This window comes from Crocodylus porosus, unplaced genomic scaffold (genome assembly GCF_001723895.1).
Source record: "Crocodylus porosus isolate Cpor-Errol unplaced genomic scaffold, CroPor_comp1, whole genome shotgun sequence".
Classification (NCBI taxonomy): Eukaryota; Metazoa; Chordata; order Crocodylia; family Crocodylidae; genus Crocodylus; species Crocodylus porosus.
The window spans coordinates 42,883,054-42,900,902 of NW_017728906.1; the positions used below are offsets into that span (position 1 = coordinate 42,883,054).

Below are 17,849 nucleotides of genomic sequence, written 5' to 3' on the forward strand. Positions count from 1 at the left end.
GCTGAATTGGCAAAGACTCTGTCTGCCTACCCTGAGAGGGACTTCTTTGTGAACATGAGAGGGGCACTGACAAGGTAGCATGGGAGCCCTCGCTGCCATACCTTATCAGATAGCATACCCCTTCTCTGGGCTGTACTTGTCTGGAATACAAGGAAATAGCAAGGCTTAAAGGTATCCACTGCTCTTGCTTTTATGACCCCACACTTTCCCCTCTGAGCAAGAAGTGGTAATCTTGCTCCTGTTAAAGGAGAATTGAGTGTGATTGCTTATTTTTACAGTGGGCATCTTTTAGCGATGTTGAGCTGATTATCACTGTTTAACTTTTGTGCCTATACAAACAGCAGATGTTCAGCAGTTTTGAACTGGCCTATTCCTAGCATGGCAGGCTGGCAGCTCTTTCTGATTCTTAGCTGACCATTCTACATACTATAAAAAGAAAGCAAGTACTGAGTGCAAGTGATGATTGAAAGCAAACTGTATTCTAGGTGCATGACCTGAATACCTCCCTGTGTTGCCTGTCATGTCAGGTTGGCTTCTTAAATTATATGGAATTGAGCAATAATGAATCCTTCCCCGTAGCTCAGACGTGTACCATATGTCTAGTTACTCCTTCTGACAAGAGGACAAAGCTAAACAGCATTATCCCTGTCAAGGCCAAATTGCTTTTTTTTTTCATCCAGCCACATCCAGCACTGAATCCCATATTACTGATGAATATCTCCGACATGAATTTCTAAAATAAGCTACTTATGTGTGTGCTGGTAATTCCACTTCAAAATTCTAATCTCTGTGCTTTTATGTATTTAAAATTATTGTTTGAGAAATGAGCAGCATTTACTCAGCCCATTCCAGTTGGGTTTATTGTGTTTACAAATCCTGGGGGGGTTTCCTTCATCTTCAGTCAAGCAAAACTCACGCTGAAATCAATGGGAAGTTTGCCCACACAAAGCTGGGAGAGACGTGACCTGTTTTTGGTTTTGATTTGTGGTTGGGATTGCTGGTTTGAATTGCAAATGTCAAAATAATTATGAAGCATCAAAGAAGTTATGGTTACTCAAAATTAAAGCTGAATCAATTGTTGACTGTTGAGAAGACTTAAAAATCATTTGATAAAATATCCAAGTGTGTTCATCTGTAATATCTGCTTCCATGTCGCTTTGTTTTAATGTTAATCAGAATCTTTCCCTTCTGATTCCCAAGTTGCTGGTAGAACTGTAAGTTGCAACAGCAACCAATCCTATATTTTATTTTTACCATTTGGCAAAGCAGTACTGATATCCACTGACAGTTTTAAAATCAACACTTCTGTCTTCAGAAATAGATGCGAGTCCTGAAACTTGAATTCAGGTTTCAGCTTCCCCAAAGTCCCATAATGTTAACACCAGAGATTTTAGTGAAATGTGGTCTTTAAATGAAATCAGTGACTTCATACCCCCAAAGCTAGACTGGAATGTCCTGCTCATGTTAAGTAGTCTTTTACTTTTTAAGTAGTCCTGCCAAAGTCAATGGAGTGTAGAGCCACGTACTGCTCAGTGTAAGGAAAGCAATTAGAATCCAGTTCTTCAACAAAGGTTTTAAGTTCTGCTCATTCAAAGGTGAAACTGCATGAAGGATTAGGACTGAAAATGAGGTGAGAAACAAAATTAACTTGTGAGACTCTTAAAACTAGGTACACTTTATACAGGCCTCTTTATACTGTTGAATTTGAAGATACAAGGAACAAACATTTGGAAACCAAGTTTAACATGTACATGGAATCCAGACAACGTACAATATAATGCACAAGTACTGCAAGAAGTTGTAAGTTGCAGTAGCTCAAACACCCAGCATTCAGATTTGGTTTGCACCTTTGAATTATAAGTGAAATAGATCAGAATTTACAGTTCTATGCAAGGTAAATGCTGATGTAACTGTTTCGCTTGAAATAAACTCACAATGCAGGCAGTGACTTGATTTCATAAGTAAAAGCAGCCTTAAACAATAATGGTTACTGACAATATTGCATAACCCTCCAAGTAGAAGGGATTTCAAAATCTGCATATTGTCTCCTGTACAAGTAAAAATGAAGACTAATACCTTGGTGGTTTAAAATATGCATGTTAATTTTTGTCTTTTGGGTGTGCTGATGATGGGGGAAATTGCAGGCACCAGAGATGCAGCAGTTACTTTCTGACAATGAAAACTGTGCAACGTCACTGAACATTAACATGCCAGTCAGTGAAGAAAATAGAACTGGAACATCACCTATAAGCTTCCTTGGTGCCTTGCGAATACCTGTAAGTACAGGAATTATTCTTATTCCACAGAGACTTGGCTTTTGGCTTACAGAATTCATTTTTTTGAAATGGAGAATGGATGAGACTGGTTTTCCTATCTAGAAACTGGTGTACTATTCAGGTGCCTTAAGATTTGTCTGAATGTTGAGAATCCTAGTGTTTTGGTGTGACGAAGTGGGAGTTGTTATCAGAGGTGGAGTGAATACAGAAAGGGAATACCTTTAGCTTCAAGGTGAACACTGCAAAAATACATTGATTATAGCTTATAATTTTTGTACAGCCAGAAAAACCAACATGCAAGTTAAACTTGCTCCTGGGTGATTTGAACTTGTAAAACATGCACTTGCACAGTACAGAATTGGCACAGAAATTTGTTGACATTATTAATTGTGTGAAGCTGTATCAACATGTGACGGAAGATAAGTGACAGGTCAGGTAATGAACTGTGAGTTGTTGGGGACAGGTGTGGGGTAGAAGCAGCAACTGGGGGAAAAATGAAGTGCATGGAGCCAATTTTCTAACAGGCACATAATGCCCCTTTTCTCCTTGAAATCTAGGGTAAGAGACTAATTCTAAGTAGAGCTGATGAAGAATTTTCTGCTAAAATGTGTTTGCAACTGAAAATGTAGCTTCCACAGGGATTAAACTTGTCCTTATGAAAATGACCCAGTTCTGTCATAAAATTCTTTTTTTTTTCTTTTTGATGAAAAACCCTAAACAAAATGGTTTTAATGGCGACCGGTTCCACTTGAAGGTGTGTACGGCAGTTTATCAAGCAAAATCAGAATATTTTTAGTTGTTTCTGCATCTGCCTGCTGTCAGGCCTCAGCGCATTCCTTGTGCTTTCCTGCTCTTCTGTGGGCCAGGTCTCCAAAGCTGAACTATGTCTGGTATGATCCACTGCAGTCTCCTATGACTGACCTGTCACAGTACATCAGTGGAGTCCTAGGACCATGGTGTATTGTGGGAGATGTAGTTTGGATGAGGAACCTGGCCCAGTAAGGGTATGAGGCATTCAAACTACAAGTTCAACAATTTCACTTCGAATTTTATAGTAGCTAAAATATGAGTGAAACACCTTCCAAGTTGCCTATTGACAGTTTCCATAAAAGCAGTGGGTTGTATTCAGTCCTGGTCCAAGCAAACCACCACTCTCCAAAACGAGTTTGATTGTGCTTTTCTACAGCACAATATAATTTGGACTATTGTCAAAAGTGGCATTGTCTCTTCAGAAGATGGCTTCACCCAAAGTCTCATACATTATGATAATTGTCATTTTCAAAAACTCTTAATTTTAGAGTGTTCTTTTATGGTTTACATTGAGAAGTGTCATGCAGCTCAATTTCTTTACACAGCAATCTGAAAAGAAAGAAGTGAAGTTTATTTCAATTCAAGAGCAATCTCTCTGAGCCCACACACATTTAAATGAAGTCCTAGTGGAGATGATGTGGGGGAAAAGATTTTGATCTTTAGATAATAGGTTAAAATGCCTAAAATCTGCTGCTACTGACTTCTTGAATCTTGATACTTCTCATATACTTCATTTGGCACTAACTTGTAAAAAAGAATAGTATGTTAGATGGAGCAAAGTAGGTATTGGTATGTGTATTAGTCCAACAGCACAGAATGATCCCTGTGGGAGTAGCACTGTGGCAACCTAGTGAAATCATAGAAAATGAGGGTTGGAAGGGACCTCAGGAGGACATCTAGTCTAACACACTGCTCAAAGCAGGACCATCCCCAACAATATCATCCCAGTAAAGGCTTTGTCTTGCTGGATCTTAAAAATCTCCAAGGATGGATTGAAATTTCATACAACAGTCAGAGAAAGGCAAACAGTGCAGGGAGAAGAAACTGGAGTAGGTTATTTAGTGGTAAAATGCACATCATCTGTACAGTAATAGCTAAGTCTTACACATAATTATCAGTAGATGGAATGGGGTAAAATAATCCTCCGATTTGTAAGGGGTTGTGAACTCACTGATTTTTATCTAGAGACCACACTTCACCAAAATCTCTGGTGTTAACATTATGGGACTTTGGGGAAGCTGAAACCTAAATTTGTCTCTGTTTGGCTTTGCTGACCCCATGTAGCATACTGGCTGTTTAGGTCAATGGGGGGACACCCCCCTTAAGCTACTGCAATACAAATACCTATCTTGGTATATCCAGGAAGATCGAGGAAAATGTATGAATAAAATTAGGGGCTCTCCAAAGTGGTTATGAACACTGTCTTTTGCTATTAACATTCTCTCTGTGGTTAATTTCGGAGAGTTACTGAGAAAGAGACACAAGTGGAATACTGCAGTCTGCTTTGAGCATAAGGTTCATGCTCCTAGAGGAAGAATCCCCTAAGGAATTGCTGAGAGAGAGGTTTAAGATGTCACTTAGAGATTTTATACTCTTGTTGTTTAGCATATAAACCAAGCAAAGCAACAATGACTGTTTAGGTACTAACCTTGCTGCTTTTTCTTCTTGTAGGGAGTCATAGAGTTTTCCCTGTGTTTGTTATTTGCTAAATTGGTCAGTTACACTTTCCTTTTCTGGCTTCCTCTCTATATCACAAATGTAGGTAAGTATCAATGTAAAAGAAACAAATGTTTGGTTAAAAATTGTTCTTCAGTTTGGTGAACTTGATTAAATAAGAATAAACATATTGCCAGGGTTGCTGATACAGTAATGCAAGTTAAAGACTGCAGTTAAGTGTACACCTCAGCTGGCGCATTAATTGTACACCTCAGTGGCCATGTTGTTACTGCAGTCACTTAGTATTACAGTATTTTTTTAATGAAATATTTTGACACTCGGAAACAAAGCTACATCACTAAGATTTGCAACTTCCAGGGATAAACTATATTAATATTTTTGCAGTGGTTATTTCCTATCACTTGGTACATGTCACTGGGCATGTCTATACAAGATGCTGAGATGCCATAGTGATGAGCTGCAGTGACATAGCTTGTCACTACAGCGACATAGCATCAGCAGGCACAAACCTTGATGCTGCCGTTACTGTGCAGTAGCAACAAGGTAGTGTGTAGTAGGGTTGGATTGGAAAAGACCTGTGTGGTGCCGGGACTGTGCAGTACCTGTAGTTACTGTGCAGTCATTTACTGCTTGCTTTTAGTTTACAAGTAGCTAAAGCAAGTGCTAAATGACTGCACGGTAACCACTCATATAGTAGCAGCAGCATCACGGTTCATGTCTGCCGACACTACATTGCCATAGCAATGAGCTATGTTACCATAGCTATCATTATGGTGGCATAGTGTCTTGTGCAGATGCACCCAGTGACATTTACCAAATGATATGAAATAACCACTACGAAAATATGAATATAGTTTATCCCTGAAAGTTTCAAGTCTTAGTGATGTGGCTTTTGCTCTAAGTCAGAATATTCCATTAAAAAACACCATAGTAATAATACATATAAAATAATGCTTTTATATCCTGAAGCAGCCCAAAGACTGGGGATGCTGGTTTACTGTTTATTTGCTTGCTGACCAATATTAAAAGTGCTTCTTGCCCAAGAAGTTTATTTTCCAGTGCCTATCTTATGGCTTTTAAAATCTGCTGCCACATAAAGAAGCTGTGACTATCATTCATACCAGCGTTTCTCAGCCTGTGGATCATGACCCAAAAGTGGGTGGCAAGAATATTTTAAAGGGTTGCAAGCTGCGGCAGGGTAGAGGGGCCGTGGGACGACACCTGCTTCTTCTAGTGCAGGGAAGGGAGTAGGGGAGAGCTTAGTGGCTGGGCTGGCAGCACTGGGGCCAGTGCCCATGCTCGCAGGGCCAGGGCAGTTGGGAGATGCTGCTCAGGGGGCAGGAGGGACTATGACCTGGCTGGCCTACCCCAAGGCAGGTTGGGGTGGCACAGGCCTCGCCGCCTCCTGCTTCCAGCCCGTGCCAGGGCTGGACTTGCTTCACTGCTGCCCTTATGAGCCCAGATGCTGCCGCATCTGCCAGGCTCTGGCCCAAGCAGGAAGAGGGGACAGGACTGTGGGTTGGGAATGAGGGACACCAGCATGGCCCCGGGAAAGCAAGGGTCTGTGGGTCAGGACAAGCCATGGATCTTTGCAAATGGGTCCCAGAAGGAAAAAGGTTGAGAACCACTGATTTATACCACCAGCAGCTACCAGCAGAGAATCAGGTGGAATGTCTCCAGGAGGCATAGCCTGTCCTCCATGTTACAAATACTTCTGTGGTAATGGACTTTGTGAAAGCAGTCAGTTCAAATTACATTAGATACAGTATTACAGTTTATAACAAAAAAAAATGATTTAGTAGTCTTTTATAAGTGAGTGGTGATGTGAAAGAAAAAGCCATGTAATGTGCACACTTACAGAGAGAGAGATAGCTAGACTCATTACTGCAAATGTTTGGCTTTTGGAGTGTTATTTGTTGACAATTTTCAATCAAAAATTAATGTCTCTTTTCAATCCAGTATTTTTAAGGAGTACATTAATTTGGCTTAGCAAAGAGAACCTGATTCCTATTGAGGACAATAGAAATATTCCCTTTGACTTCAGTGGGAGTTGGATCGGAACAAATAAGTGACTGACTACCAAACATGAGCTGGTATACCAGACACAGTTGCAGTGGTAATATACCAGTAGCAGTAAAAAGTCCCTTTGTCCTAGTATAACTATCTAGTGATACAGTAATAGTTCTGATATGGTGGTACTGGTTGAAATAAAAAAAATAACACCCAACCGATATTATACTGGTACAACAGCTGTCTGTATAGTGGAATTTGTGTCCTTTTGAATACCGTGAGAACAGAAGTTTTAATCAGCTGTATTCTGCTTTTCTTCTTAGAGCACCTTGATGCCAAAAGAGCTGGAGATCTTTCTACACTGTTTGATGTGGGGGGAATCTTTGGTAAGTTAACTTTTGATTTTAAATCTGACTCATCTAAGACAATGTGTAGCACACGGCTACTAGATTTTACTTTTTCACTGTGAAATCAGGCTTTGGTCTTGGTCCACTAAAAATTATGGCAAAATATGAATCTAAGTAGGATTGGACCCTCAGGGCAAAATCCATTTGCCACCTCCCCAGCCTGAGTACATGGGCTGGAGGAATGAATCCACAGCCCTTAGACTGCTCTGGTGCTGCCCCATAGCCCTCTCCTGTCCTTTTTGTCACCTCATGCCTTCCTCTCCAGACAGCTATCCTATGCATGCACTTGCTTATTAGAATGATGCCAGTTCTGTTGCTGGAGGCCTTCCACAGTTGGAAAGGTGCAGAGACTAGATTTTTCCTTTAACCTCTAAGAAGCATTGTTGTCAGCTTCAGGCCTTTGTGTTTAAAATCTCTAGAGTTTGAGGAGATGATGTTAAATTAAAAATTCCATTACTATAATACTCTGCTGCTATATTTTCTCACATACAATATGTCCCAGAATACAGTATGCAGGCAGAATAAAGAAAAAAGTTCTCTCTTGCAGTAAATTACAGAGTAGCAGCAGTGATGGAGCCTGTTCATTGTTCTGTGCCCTGTGAGGTGCATGCAGATTCTTGTGCTTTTGCCTGGTAAGGCACAAAATGCTCTTACTGTATTTCTTGCATATTCTGTGCACTCAGTTTCCAGCAGCTGTTTTTTTTCCAGGGGAGAAAAAAAGCTGTATGTGAAAAAATATGGTGTGTTTGTATTTCATGCTAAGGACCTTCTCAGTCAGCATAATGGTGGTACAAGTCACTGGAATGAGGGCTTCCATTCAGTTCCACTTTGGAGATGCTCAAGTAGTTTGACATCTGGGTTTCCTATGTACTTCTAACCTGTCACCTAAGGGGCCTCTGCCAGTTCAGCAGAAGACAGCAACAGGGGTGAGCTGAGGAGGTGTGGCTGGATCCAGAGTTACGCAGGCCAGTGGCTCATGCTGTTCATGTGATGGCAAGGTTTAGCAGCCATGGCTCCAGCCTGGCCTGGAATTTCACCTGCACTATTCCTTACCTTTTGGGCTCTCTGTAGGTGAAGTTTTACTCTTCCCCACCCCCCAACACGCACACAACTGAAAACCCATATGGATGGCACTGAAGGAAGGAAAGTGATTTTTGTCCAGTAGTCTAAGCATGGATCTTGCTAAGGTGCAAATCAAAGCCTCAGAAGTAATTGTAGAGCTGGACAAGGTACATTATGGATGAGCAGGGCAAATACAGCCAGAAAATATACTGGGCTTAGGTTTCCTTTGGAAGGAAAGGGGTAGGGTGTTGAGGGCAGTAGAGCTGGTTGATCTGGGAACATAGAAGAATGACAGTAAAAGTGATGGATTAATTATTACAATAATGATGGGGTCAAATGAAATAGGAGAGAACTCTTCAAAAGTATTTGTATCTGGAGGACATGCTGGCCAGGACATTGAGCCCTGGGTCTCTTCTTCCCTTGACACCAGGCTGCCATTTCCTGAGTTTTATTTTATTTTGGATCAGAAACAAATGAACCCATCTTTCTGCATTGCAGTAACACCTAGGTGCTCTAGTCATGGATGAGGGCACCACAGTGTTAGCCACTGTACACACATGGCATAAAGAGGGTGCATTTCCAAGAGAACACCTAATATGCATAAACAAAGAGTCAATAGGTGGTTTCAGACAAATGGCAGAGGGGCTGGGGGTGGGGGGAAGAGGTGAGCAAGGCAATAAGAGAAGACTCAATCCCTGCTCTGCTCCCTTCCAGATAGTCAAGCCTGTATCCAGTATTAAACTGAAAGCTGACACTAGGCAACTTCTGATATAACTAGCAAGTAGTTTGTAGCTTAACATATGTAGTGGGATATGCTCTGAATCTTACATTTGAAATTGGATGGGATATGGAGGATTCTGGTGTGAGACCTGATATATTCCTCCTCTAGAAGAGGTGGAGGCCTTCATTATTTGTGCATTACAAGAGGCTGATTGGATATAGATGGGTTCCTGATGCCACAGTGTAGTCTAATTCTCATCCATGACTATCAGTATAGTGACATCTAAGTGTTTCCTCCCTTTATATCCTTGTGAGTGTTTAGAAGGTCTCAGAATAAAAACAAAAACAAAAAAAGAGCAATGAAGCTAAAATATTTGATTAATTTTGGCATAGATAATATTAAGGCTGCTACTAATATGAACTGTGTTTTCATTCCTCTACTCCATTGGTGTATAAGTCTACTTTTAAATGATTTGCCCTGATTTTAGGCAAGTACTTCATAAGCTTTGTTCAAGTTTGGTGCCTAAAATTCTTGCTCTGTAATGTCTCTCTCTCAGGTGGAATTTTGGCAGGCATCATTTCAGATAGATTGGAAAAAAGGGCTTCGACCTGTGGCATGATGTTATTCCTAGCCGCACCCACAGTAAGAGATGTCCTCTTTATTATACTCTTATCTTCTTTCGTGCCACTGTGGTTTTAGTTCTGCCAGCATTTCCACTAAAAGCTCCTGTTCTCAAGAGCTTCTAAAAAAGTCACTTCAGCAAGAGCAAATACAGAGGGTTGGGAGGGCTTTAGCTTTAAAAAATGGTACAATGTCTATTTCAGGACTCCATGAAAAATTATCACTTTCAGCTATCTTTTTACTGAACTCCTATTACTCAGTTTTGCAGCTCATAATCAGACAGTGCCTGGCAGTTTACCTTCTTTTATTTTATTTTATTTTGTTTAAAACAACCATCAAATCATTAAAATCCCTGAGCTAATGTTCGAAAGCTATCTGCTGCAGACAGGCAGTGCATGCTTTTTAGCATAGACTGAACTGTATGAATATCAACAGTATTGTGTCTTATGCTGAAGTGAGCAACCTGACTGGTTAAAACAATTGATCACATCAGCTATCTCTTGTCTTTGAGAGTTTTATATGATAGGGGATGCATGGGAAAATGAAGCAGCCAGAATAACAAACCTAATAACTTTGCATAACAGACAACTGGCTTTCTCGGTGTGATTTTGAAGTGTCTTATGAAAACCTGCAGTTCTGTGAAGACTAAGGAGTCTCAACTGCCTATTGTTCAGCATCATTGAAGTTACTCCCTATTGTTCAGCATCATTCAAGTTACTCCTGATTCGTGGTAGGAAAAGTAAAAGATCAGTCAAGCCTGAATCTGCTGTTCTAACTGCTGCTGTTTGCTCTTTCATACCCACTAGTTGTACATGTTCTCTGCAGTCAGTAAAATGGGCCTCGAGGCCACCATAGGTGAGTATTTAAATTATTTTTTGCCTGTTCTTAATTCAGTTTATCTTTTTTACTTCAATTCCATTCAGATTGGTATTTCTGAGGTAGATGATAATGACCTGGCTTTTGAGAGGTGCTGAATACTTGCAGCTTGCATTTAAGTCAGTCGGATATGTGTTTCCTAGTTTTAATAGACATAAGCCACCCAGAGAAAGGTTAAGTGAAAGCATTTCAGTACTTCTGTGGGAGGCCACAGGGGAAAAATACTGCAGTAAACTTGGCTCTGGTGAACAGGTCCTGATATACCCCTCTTATGTAACTGTAGGCTGCCACCAAATCCCCCCTGAGCCTTCTCTTCTCCAGACTAAAGAGTCCCAAATCCCTCAGCTTCTCCTCGTACGGCCTGCCCTGCAGGCCTTGAATTATACAAGTGGCTCTCTCAAGCTTTTTCACATCCCTCTTGAAGTGGGGGGCCCAAAACTGGATGCAGAACTTTACCTGCGGCCTCACCATGGCTGAGTACAGCGAGAGGATGACCTCCCTGGGTTTGCTTGAGATGCACGCCAGAGTTTGGTTTGCTTTGCCAGCCACAGCATTGCATTGGTGACTCATATTCATCTTGTGGTCAATCAGGACCCCCAAGTCTCTTTCGGTCATGGTGCTAGCAAGTGTAGCACTGCCGAGCCTGTAAGTGTGCTGAGGGTTCTTCCTACCTAGGTGAAGCACCTTACTCTTCTCAACATTGAAGGCCATCTGGTTTGGTCATCCCACCCTGAGAATGTGTCCAAGTCAGCCTTTATCCCCAGCCTGTCCTGTGGTGTGACTGCCCTCCTCCATAATTTGGTGTCATCTGTGAACTTTGCCAGTTTGCATCTGACTCCTGACTCCAGATCGTTAATAAAGACGTTAAAGACTACCTGCCCAAGTACTGAGCCTTGAGGGACTCCGCTCCTCACCCTGTGCCATGCTGATTTGGTCCCATCAGCTAGTACTCTTTGGGTCCAACCCCATAGCCAGTTACCTAGCCATTGGACCATAAGATGATCAAGGCCACAGTTCCCTAGCTTAGCCATAAGGACATTGTGGGGAACTAGGTCAAAGGCTTTCTTGAAATCCAGATATATAACATCCATGTCATCTCCCTTGTCCGGGACTCGTGTCCCCTGGTCATAGGAGATGAGATTGGTCAGGCAAGACCTGCCAGTCACAAAGCCATGTTGGCTGGCCTTCAGAAGCTTGCCTTCTGTTAGTCTGGTGTTGATGGATCCCCTGACAATTTTCTCTAGGATTTTTTTCAAGGAAGGATGTCAAACTGATTGGTCTATAATTCCTTGAGTCATCCCTCCTCCCTTTCTTGAAGATAGGGACCATGGTGGCTCTTTTCCAGTCTTCTGGGACCTTGCCCGAGTGCCATAAATTTTCAAATATCTTTGCCGGGGGGGGAGGAGGTACAATGATGTCTGCCAGCTCCTTGACTCTCAGGTGCATTCTGCCAGGGCCTGCGAATTGTGACTGTCTAGATTCTCAAGGTGTTCCTTCACCTGATCCACATCAATTTTGGGCCTGGCCCCCGCTCCCAGGCTGGTTTGTATCCTTTCTGACAGTGCAATCCCCTTGGAAGGGTGAAAATCTGATGTGAAAAAGTCATTTAGGAGATTGGCCTTTTCTTGGGTATCAGATGTCAACTGCCTAGTTTGATCCAGGGGCCCAATCCTATCTTTATTCTTTTTTTGCCTTCCACATATCTGAAGAAGGACTTTTTGTTGTCCTTGGTGTAGTTGGGAAATGGTGTAGTTGGGAAATGAGTGAAAGGGGGCATGGCGGACACCCTTTAGTGAACACCTAATACTTGGCAAAGGTCTGCTATGTTCCTTTCGTCAAATGTCAGAGATGGTTAAATAGACCCTTGTACGTCATACCATATGCCACTCATGTCTTTTAAAAGGGACCCAATTCAGAACATAGCTTAAATATACATAAAATCATAGAATCTGGCAAAGTAGGTTGTTGCCTATGAAAGCTCGTGCCTCTAAGTTGGTCTCTAAGGTGCCACCCTGCCTTGCCTTCTGCTTGACTCTACAGAATTTGTTGGAGGTCTCCTATGAATTACAAAAAAAAAAAAGGTGTTGAAGTGTCAGTGCTGGCAGAGTTGTACTTTTGTGGCCAAGGTACCCAAAGCCCTTGCAAAGTGTTAGGGCTCCATTTTGTTAAGCACTACACCAGCAGATCCAGGGATGCTCCTTGCTTACCTTCTGTAACAAATGAGGGTTTGGGGATGGGCAAGACTCTTTTTTTTATAGCTTTGCTTGGAGAAGTCCCCTCTTTGTGCTTAAATCTATCCATTAGTAGGTGGACAACTTTACCCTTGCTTTCTTGGAAGCCTTCTTAAAGATTCTGAATCAGAATTGTACATGCTATTAGGCATAATCTCATAATTACTATATATTCCTTCAGTAAATGTAATTTACGCTAAGTGCTCTGAGTTTAAATCCTCACACATTGCCATAGTTAGCACTGATTTCCAAAACACTCAAGTTTATTCAGTATTCTTTCCCTGCCTCCCCGCAGTCATGCTACTCATCAGTGGAGCCCTAGTGAATGGCCCCTACGCACTGATTACAACCGCAGTCTCGGCTGACTTGGTGAGTTTGATCTTTGTTTCATGGTTAGCCGGCAGCTCCATTCATGTGCCTGCATGAAGTGGGGAAACCTGTTTCTATGAAACAGTGGTTCCCAACCTTGTTAGACTTAAGACACACCTTGGAAAATGCCAGGTCTTAGCTTTTGCTTACTTTTTACTACAAAAAAAAAAATAGAGCGGTTCTTCCCATGGCTTACCTATTTTAATTGCACCCTTGAGAGTAAGGGAAAGAGGGTGCAAAATGAGCTTGTGGTGTTCATCCCAGGGCTTGGAGCACCATGCCTGGCTCCATCCCTTATATCTGCCTCCATCCACCCTTGTACTTTATCCAAGTCAGCTTATGCCCCACCCAATATTCCTATTGCATATACCACACAAGGTCTCAGGCTGAGATGTAATAAATCGTCCATGAAAACCTCACCCTGGTATCTTGTCTTCAATGTTGCTTTTTTATGATACGTACAAATTATGGTTTTGAAATATGCTGAATGTATATAGCCCTGTAGATACAGGACAGGCAGCAGAACTTAAAATCTACCCCTGGCCTCTTTGGAGATCTATTCTAAACAAACCATCTTTAAGCTTGAGAAGGAAGTTTACCCTTCATATCCATTCAGTTGTCAGTCATTGCAAAGAGGCTATTAACTAGGATGCAGGATCTGATGATGTGGATACCTGTGTTCCAGCAGCTGGACTGAATTGATTTTCTCACATATTGCCAAACAGCCCTCTATTATGAATGAGACTTCAGGCCACTGGTAACCTAAACTGAATTCTACATGGTCCCCTGGAAACGAAAAGGCCCCTGTCCTATTATCAGCCATCTGAACCATCCAGGTTCCATTTGTGCCTTGTTATAAAATTATTCCTGTCATTGTTAGCCTCACTTTGCAATGCTTATTTAGTAATAGAGTATATAAAGTGGCCTTTACAACCACTTCCTCTTAATGCCTTTGGCTCTGTAATCCTCTAAATGGGCTTTTTAAATTATTCCAGTGCTGTAGCTTTGTTAGTGTTGCATGTCCAGCTTGTGACTTTTTTCTGTTCCACAGTGCCTTCTTGACCAGGGGAACAATGGCTGCAATAACCTTGTAGCTTCTGAGCAAATCACCAGTGGGAAATGCTTTCTGTTCTGCATGTACCATGTGTAAGCAGCACAGACAGTTATTTTATAATAAGGAATGTGCTTAAGATAAATGAGAAGAGTATAAACAGTAGAGATGGGTCATACGGGTGGTGTAACCAATGATAAAAAGGTCTTGCCCTAATTATTTAAGGCTGCTTCCTGAAGTAAATGCTAATGTTTACTTTGTCATTGTAAGAACAGAAGCATAAAGCAGGTGTAAATGGTTACATATTGATTGTTTGTCACTGCAGGGCACCCACAAAAGTCTGAAAGGGAATGCAAGAGCCCTGTCCACAGTGACAGCTATCATCGATGGAACTGGTTCTGTAGGTAAGTCGGTGTTCTGAAGCTGTTGGTCTTGACTATAGGAGGTTACAGTGACTGCAGAGGTTAACCAAAAGACCTAGTTGCTGTATAAGAGGATGGATCAGCTCTGAAAGGGGACTACACCAGCAGAATTATGGAACCCAGCACTTGTCCCAGTGACATGGGGATAAGAAATGTTCAGGTTATACAAGTAGAAAGAGGCTTTTTCTAAAGCAACCGAGCTGCAAGATTCATGTGGACTGTGTGTCAAGCTGGATCCTTTCCACCTTGCCCACTCCAGCTTTGCAAGTGGAGAGCTGTGCAAAGGCAGCCTTAAGCATTCTTTATGATGCCTCAAATATGGGACAGACCTGGCCCAGTATATGCCAGCTGTCAAGGAACTGTCTTAGCCTTGAAAAATCAGTGATGTCTTGGTTATAGCAATAGTTGGGTGGGGATGGTGTTGGAGTCAACATGGTGAACCTGCACCACCTGGGAATTCCTCCTGCTATGGGGAATCCTTCCATATAGGGCATCTTTACACTTGCTCTGAGGGTTGGGGGGCAGCGTTTTGATTAACACGGCTCTAAGAGCGTCTCATGTATTCAGTGTCCCACCACTTCAAAATGCCAGCAGGGGCACTTTAACTCAAGTTCATTTGATAAGCTTTTTAGTTAAAATGCCCCTGCCACCATTTTGAAAGGTGGGGATGCTGAATACACAAGACGTGGAGGCTGTTGGAGGCAGTTGGAGCCACACTAATTAGCACACTCCAACAGACTCGATTAATTAAGTCTGCTCTGACGCGTTGTAATTATAGTGCGTCAGAGCAGCATCCCTACATGTCTGCAGGCACCCGTATACCTTAGCCAGCTATTCAAGTCTTGGGACAGTTTTTTGCTGTGCTGTCATAGGAACAGTATGAAGCCATACTGTATAATAACTTATCTACCCTTCACGCATTCTCCTACAAATAGATGTCAATATGGGATTTGCTTTCTAGAGAAGCCAGGACAGAAAATGAATAAAATACCTAAATGTAGAATATCTGGTAGTAACTTTTTTATATCACATCAATTTTAACAAGCTAGTATATCCATCCTGTATTGCAGGTGCTGCTCTAGGACCTCTGTTAGCTGGTCTCATTTCTCCTTCTGGCTGGAACAATGTATTTTACATGCTCATGGTGGCAGATGCGTGTGCCTTACTGGTGAGTCACTGTCTATGTTACTTTTGTATCAAGCTATTTGTATGAAAATGCTCATTTCCTCAATTTAATGCCATTTGCTGAATCCGTTTCAGAGGACTGTGTTTCCATTCAAATGCAGAGGATTTTTTACAACTGAGGCGTAAAGATGACAATTTCGGAATCCTCTTAAATTTTAATTAAGAAGCATAGTTTGTCTTTAGTACACTTGGTTTCTGGATGATGTGTGTATATAACAGCTCTTTAGAGGAGTTTTAGTGAACAGTATTGCAAGCAAAAATTCACATATAAATCTGGGAGGACCACTCGGTTTGGTCTAGAGAAGAATTCTTTGGATTTACTTTGTTACAAGTTAACACTGAAGCAGCAAAGCCAATTTGCTGAAGTAGTAGCAAATGTTTACTGCATTGCCTCAGCATCCATACTGTCAGGGTAAGGAAACTCAGGAGCTAACCACACACTGTCCAGTTGTGCCTTGCTTTCAGCACTTCTTTCACTTATTTGACTTAAGAAAAAGGTAGTGGATGGGATAATCAGAGGAGTAGGGTCTGCTCTGATTTCTCTTTCTTTGCCTTCCATTCTGTAAAGCACAAAACAAGGTGTCGAGATCTGGGAACAAGTGACTTGCTGGCATGTAGTTCCATTGAAATCAGTGATATTATATCTGCAGAACTTGACTTGTAGATTCTGTTTCAGGTTTTGCCACAAAGCTCCTAGGTGTTTTATCTTTATGACTCCATTTCCTGCTCTGCCAGAGTGCTGGAGCAACAATGCTGACCTACTACACAGAGGTCCAGTGAACTTTCACTTACTAACCCTTTGTGAATCCTCAATAGAAGGGATTCCCTTAGGGGTCAGCAGTGTGAGATGCTCCATTCAGCCTGGCCCCTCCGGTCTGAGCTGCTCAATGACAGAACCAGATACCTTGGAAGAGTTAAATGACTTCAGTGGCATCCAAGGAAATGCAGGTTCCTCCTGAGGTTTGTTTTATCTTAATCCACATTATAAAGTTGTCCCACTGAGACCTCTGGAGATCAAATCAATAAAATGGATATGCTAGTTAATAACTGACAAGAGCTCCTATGAATACTCTATTGTGACCTAAAACCTACTTTTATTGTACGCTGAAAGATTTGCCTTCCCTTTTAACTGTCCCATGCCATGGACAGGTGGAGGAGATAAGTGTGACTTTCTAAGGCAGAATGAAACTGCTGCTTCCTAACTGCCATGCTTTGTCAAGTAAATGTGTGTGTTATAAAGCACTATAAAAAGTTGTTTACAGAGCCATTACTGGTGCTGCAGGAATTTCTCCTGTCTACTAGGTAATTTCCCTGTCAGCCTGATAAATCCTGTTGCTCATACTTACTGGTTTGTTTTTTCTCCCTCTTGCCAGTAAAGCTCTTCAAGTCCTTGTAGTTAAGATGTGACTCTTTTTCCAAATGTCCCATGAGTAGGTTAGACCCTCAAAATCCATTAAAGCCCTGCAGCACTTGGGCAGCTGATGTCCGCCCACACCTTCGTAAATCAGATGTCACTTTTTTAAACATGCTTATAACTAGGTAACCTGGTTAACAGCCAGAGATCATGAAAGTTTGCATTTGGCTCTTAGCGTGGCTGTGCATGCCCATGTTGTGCATACAAATCACTGTTCAGAAGGCAGAAACTATAAAGGACCTGGTTCTGAAAACACCAAAGTACTTGGAAATTTTACTTGTGCAAATTGTCATACAAGTCAAGCTATTCTCATACCAAACAGTTTTGCTCAATCATGCCCAGAAATGTGAATCTTGGAGCACTGTTGATACACTACCATTTTAATTTAAGTCTTGGACTCCCTCTGCTGGTTTTTTGTGAACCGTACTAGCACTTTAAAATGATTCATGCTACAAATGGGAACTTCACTGAGGATTTCCAAGGGATTTCTTATCCCAGGTGTAGAAGAACAACAACAAGTTGTTTGACATGTTAATTAAAAAGGCTTTGCCACCTTTGGGTTAGGTTTTTGTTGTTTTCTTTCCTTACCTTGTGGTTTGGTTTGCTGAAGTTCTTTTTTTCATTTTGCCACAGAGAAAGTCGGGAAGAGGCAGAGGAGAGAATGGGGGAGAAAAATAGTGTGTGGCCAGGAAACTACAGCTAGCTTTTTCATTTTCC

General features: G+C 41.7%; 1 protein-coding gene across 2 annotated transcripts in view; it reads left to right on the plus strand.

The window, feature by feature from the left end:
* SLC37A1 (solute carrier family 37 member 1) overlaps nucleotides 1–17,849 on the plus strand; it is a 47,510-nt gene that overhangs the window by 25,589 nt on the left and 4,072 nt on the right. For both annotated transcript variants that reach the window (XM_019528990.1, XM_019528991.1), the window contains 8 exons: nucleotides 2,145–2,276; nucleotides 4,758–4,848; nucleotides 7,097–7,159; nucleotides 9,520–9,605; nucleotides 10,391–10,439; nucleotides 12,987–13,060; nucleotides 14,437–14,515; nucleotides 15,604–15,701. In XM_019528990.1, the coding sequence (XP_019384535.1) occupies nucleotides 2,145–2,276; nucleotides 4,758–4,848; nucleotides 7,097–7,159; nucleotides 9,520–9,605; nucleotides 10,391–10,439; nucleotides 12,987–13,060; nucleotides 14,437–14,515; nucleotides 15,604–15,701 (672 nt within the window). The remainder of the gene's footprint in view (nucleotides 1–2,144; nucleotides 2,277–4,757; nucleotides 4,849–7,096; nucleotides 7,160–9,519; nucleotides 9,606–10,390; nucleotides 10,440–12,986; nucleotides 13,061–14,436; nucleotides 14,516–15,603; nucleotides 15,702–17,849) is intronic.